The sequence below is a fragment of the Typha angustifolia genome, chromosome 15, assembly GCF_048772165.1.
Source record: "Typha angustifolia cultivar Huaian chromosome 15, ASM4877216v1, whole genome shotgun sequence".
NCBI classification, from domain to species: domain Eukaryota; kingdom Viridiplantae; phylum Streptophyta; class Magnoliopsida; order Poales; family Typhaceae; genus Typha; species Typha angustifolia.
In genome coordinates, this window is record NC_133253.1 from 12,574,401 (window position 1) to 12,579,638 (window position 5,238).

Consider the following 5,238-nt stretch of genomic DNA (forward strand, 5'->3'; position numbering starts at 1 on the left):
TGTTGTTTGAAATTTTCTGCTGACCGTGTTTTACGTACACAAACTATGAAATTAAGGGTACTATAGGATTCTCTAATATTTAGCTATTGAAGGCAGGGATGCCCTTCTTTTGCCGCATCAAAACTAATGCTTATGATTCTAATTTAGCAGCAATAATTATTTTGGAAAGGGGATAGTGGTTCATTAAGAACTAACAGCATTTCAGTACTTCCTATAAGACATCCTGGTATGGCCGATCGAAGAGACCTCCCCTCCCCAAGAAACCATTTTGATATACTCACCTTATCGCAATTCCTCAGGTCATCATCAACTCCGGCAAATTAAGACTCACTAGTTATCATGTCAATGTGCAATCCACTTTACGAACTGTCGGAGCGACTAGGCTATGTTCAGTGCAGTTTCTGTACCACCATTTTACTAGTAAGTTGTCATCTTCCATGTCTCTCGCTTGTTCTATTTTCAATGCAGGAGTAATTCTTTTTAATAATGACCTGCAGGTGAGTGTCCCTTGCAGTAGCCTGCTAAATATGGTTACAGTTAGATGCGGTCACTGCACTGGCCTACTCTCCGTTAGCTTGGCAAGGACCTCATTTCTTCCACTTCAGGTCCTCACCTCCCTTGAAGATGATCAGGTACTAGGAACTCCACGCGTTACTTGGATTGTTAACGTTCGTATAATATTTTCCATACTGTTGAAACTGTATTGGTTAACTTTACGGGTGCTATAGTATATTAATTCTATTGTTGTTTAGTCTTACTTGACCATTATGATATCATGATAATTAACGTGTTCTGGTACTATAATTTGCTTACTAAAGCAGGAGTTATGTGGTGACACGGCACCAAAAGCCTGCAATGATAGTAGTGATGAGGAGGCGATGGAGGAAGAGAGCACCCCTAAGAATCCTGTGGTCAACAAACGTGAGATATATTGGTTTACTATTCTTCTTGATTTGCTAAAATCCAATGTTTAGTTCATATTCACCATTCTAGTGTCTGGAGGACGAGGATGAAATGTAAGACATAAAGTTTGTGTCTTGGATCTATTGCAGCTCCGGAGAAGAGACAGCGAGCTCCATCAGCTTACAATCGTTTCATCAAGTAATTTTCTACTTAGTCAGTAATGTAGTCACGTCCATAGAGAACCTAGTTTATTACATATCTTATCTTGCAAGCACCAAGAAGACTTTATCGCGACTGTCTTTGGTATCCATATTATTTGATAATTAGAAAAAATTTCAAAGTCCAAGTACAGTTCAAGCGAGAATTTCAATAAAGACTAAGGCCCTAATTCGTTGCATGATAAGCTATTCGTGAATAATATACATATTTATAGGACAGCAGTCTACAAATTACTTGAATGCTTATCCTTTTTTTCTCCCTACAACGGATGAAAAAAGTGGAATGTATAAATCATCATTATTCATGGATAGAGGTACCTATTTCAATGAAACATGACAGTAATACTTATATTATATAGTCAAAAGAGAGGAGTCTTTATCACTGGAGGTTTATCGGTTATCAGTTCAAAAGTCTTCTGCATTGGAGCATATCCAAAGTCATATACAAATTTACTTAAGTTACCAAGATCTAGATGCAGCTTAGATTGTCAAATCACATCACACGCCCTCTTATTTATGTTATGAATTAAGATCTAGACGAAGATTAGATACTCTAATCACATTAGGCATCCTAAATAATTATGTTATTTTTCACCATAATTTGTTGCCATAAGAAGATCTGCGGAAAAATAAATTTTGCAGGGAAGAGATACAGAGGATCAAAGCTAGAGAACCCAACATTACCCATAAAGAGGCCTTCAGCACAGCTGCTAAAAATGTAAGCATATCGTGCTCCCTTCTTATTATATATTTAATTCTTTGATCCGTCATTGGAAGTCTACTGTCAAGTACGTATAATGCTCTAATTTCTAATTTGGATGCTCCTGTCGTAGTGGGCACATTTCCCTCGGATTCACCATAAGGGAGACGGCGAGAGCTGCAGTAGTGGACATGGGAGAAAGGGAAGCGATGGATATGTGGATGAGGAGGTACTATTTGTTCAAGTATGATACATAACATGCAGGAGAATCAAGGAATCAAGATTTAAATATGATGATTACCTTCTTTACCAGAGTGATAGAACTTTGTGTATAAACTTGGAACGAGACATGTGGACTAGAAGTTGCAACGTATCGAAGTTAGAAATGAATCTATACAAGCGAAAATTTATATGTTCCTGTTTAAATGTGAATGCCATTTGAGAACACATGAGAGCGAACGGGAAGGTAGTTGTGTTTTTCCCTTGGAAAAGAAATTAAGGGGCTTATTTGTGGAATAAGGCCTATTATAGAAAATGTATTTTTTAATACTAGAATAAGAGAGCTAATATATGTATAAGATATTCTAATATTTAATTGAGTGCTAGTATAAAAAATGATAATTATTTTTGATGTAGCATAAAGTTGATATTAAACTACTGAAGTATAGTGCATTTGTATTGGGAATTGATGATATTTTATTTCATGTGACAAAATAAGTTGGTGATTGGATGTAATGTAGTAGTAGTAATATATATTTATCTAAAATTATAATATATTATATTTAATAACTTTCCATATTGTAGGTGCAAAAAAGTAATTTAAAAGTTTATGTATACTTACTCTCACAAACATCTCTGCATTAGGACCACTTCTCCACAGTTTTGAGTACTTGTAATAAAATATTTTATTCAACAATAAAATAAAAATTTACAAGTATGTTTCTTCTAGTGTGGACATATGGTCATGCATTGTAATCTAATGCGTAAGTTATGCAATTATTATGCAAACATATATCTATGTAGTATGTAGCAATGTAAACCTATGTAGTTATTATACAAACTTATGTCCGTGTATTGCATTGCAATACAGGTATATACTTTAATTCTGTGACATGACTGCCTTTCGTGAGAATAGAGAAAGGAGAGAGGAGAGAAATAATCTCAACTGTAGCTAAAGTGATGTGTAATTAAGTGATATCTAATCTAAAGACAAAATAGTAATTATCAGTTAATATTAAATTATTTTTTTAGAAATTGTATGAAATAAGATAAAAGAGCATAATGAATTAGTATACCAAAAGAAGCTAATTTATTATTTAGTTACTACACCAAAATAAAACGGCTTATTCTAAAAGAAGACTATTTCTATTCCACAAGTAAATGAGAGCTAGGTGATTTCTTGGTGTCAAAATAACAAGTGCTGCAATTATCCGTTCCTATATAGAGGTGATCATTGGGCTTGGCTTGCCTAAGCCCAACCAAAACCCACTTGGTTTTGGCCCAACCTGAGCCCGAAATGGTATGGGTGGCATGGACTAAGCCTTTGCCTGCATAGCCTACCTAGAAAGCCGAACCCACTAAGCTCTATCGTGACCCAACCTATTATGCATGTCTATTCCCATTATTTTTGGTCCCACATTAGATATTTAATTAATAGATATCAATATATAACCATATTCCTACGAAAGAAAACTAAAATATATTCATGGAGGCCCACTATGCTCAGCTCGATAAGATATAATGTATTTTAAATTCGGCCCATTATGTTAGCCTCATTACTCCTAGCCTAAGATCAATATCTCATAGGTTAGTCTGCAGTAACAGGCTATAGTATTCTAGCTCGGCCTGAACCTAGACTGACTCGAGTGATTGGTGGGTCAGGCCATGAACATATCTCGGTCAGTTCGAAAAGCCTAGCCAGATGATCACCTATATTCCTAATATGACATGGTGGGTACTAGACCTGATTTCCTAGCTATCTATCCTTGCACTAATTTCCCTTCTTCTTCTTCCATGAAATCCCTACTTCTACGTAATTTATAGTGGAACTACCAGCATTTTGTGTATGAAATCTATAAAACAGAGAAAGTTAGGACAATTTATATATTATTCATCTTTGACCTGATCTTTTGATACGATTCGGACTTCACCGATGTTGTCTCAAGCATGGATACACTTTAAGGGTATCTTTGTTTCTTGTTTTAATGTTTAATTTCTAGAAAATAATTTTTTTGTAAGTCACGTTTGAACGCGGGTGGAGTGAGTTCGAACGCGGTTGTGAACACGGGTGTGAACGCCTGCATCATGTCTAGAGAGTGTGAATTATGCGTTCGAACGTGCTGTGAGCGCCTACATCGCGTTTGCAAATTCAGGGAAGTGGAAAACAGGTGCATTTGGACGCACGTTCGAACGCCTACATCGCGTTCGCAAATCCAAAGAAGAGTGAACTCGATGCGTTCGAACGCGATCGACGAAAATGTACTGTTTAGTGTTAATTTCGAATTGTTTCGTTAGCCTCTAAAAGATGTGGATGGCAACCATAGATTGATTATTGATGAATTGAGTTTTTGCCTTGCCTCCTTCGTCTTCTTCGCTCTCGTTTTCTCGATCCCCGGCGACGCCACTTCTAACCTCCCTTGATTGGCCAATCACCCTAGTCCCCTAGAGGTGGCCCTTTCCTCCCTCTTCTTCTAATCTATCCAATACTTGCCCTAATCCTTTCATCAATCATAACCCTTCCACCACCACTTTTCACCGGTGCCACCCCATTAATGCCGGTCCACCTCCAACCACCATCACCTAGAATCTCGTGCCTCCATTCACGGATCCTGATCAAACCACCCAAACATTTGTCCACTAATCGGACGATATCTCAAGTTCCCCATATTTGATTCGCCTAAAAATTGATTTGTTGGAAAGCTCTTTTCTGGGGCTACAACATATCAAAATTTCACACCGATCCAATGGTAGCATCTTTCGGGATCTATTTATAAAGTTCCATGCCAGATCTAGTTTAGATCTAAGAATTGGAAGAGATCGAACCTTAGCCAAAAGGAGAGATCGTATCAAGCTGGTATCAGAGCCACTGTTCCTCAGACATGTGCTTCCTATGATGACAACCAGAGCCATGGCTACACTGTGAGATGATGAATAAGAGATTCTCTTAATATTATTGCAAATGGCTGTTGTTGAACCAGAATATCCACCACCAAGGGAAACAGCCACTGACATGCAAGAGCTACTGCAGGAGTTCAAGGATCTCTTTGAGGAACCCCAAGTACTGTCGCCGACTCGTCGGCACGACCATCACATCCAGATCATCCCAAGGGCTGAACCAGCATATGTCTGGTCCTATCGGTACCCGCATGTCCAAAAGGAAGAGATCAATAAATTGGTGGTGGAAATGCTTGAGCAAGG

General features: G+C 37.7%; 1 protein-coding gene across 3 annotated transcripts; it reads left to right on the forward strand.

Annotated features, from left to right (window-relative positions):
• Positions 1–272: 272 nt before the first annotated feature.
• On the forward strand, positions 273–2,281 carry LOC140779407 (protein YABBY 7-like). Of its 3 annotated transcripts, none has more exons than XM_073124447.1 (6): positions 273–420; positions 498–632; positions 819–921; positions 1,053–1,101; positions 1,764–1,839; positions 1,955–2,281. In XM_073124447.1, the coding sequence occupies exons 1-6, from the start codon at positions 340–342 to the stop codon at positions 2,069–2,071; spliced, it is 561 nt and encodes a 186-aa protein (XP_072980548.1). In that variant the 5' UTR covers positions 273–339; the 3' UTR covers positions 2,072–2,281. The 3 variants fall into 3 exon arrangements, with proteins under 3 accessions (XP_072980548.1, XP_072980549.1, XP_072980550.1); XM_073124448.1 differs by having other exon boundaries at positions 822–921; XM_073124449.1 differs by lacking the exon at positions 1,053–1,101.
• The last annotated feature ends 2,957 nt before the right edge of the window (positions 2,282–5,238 follow it).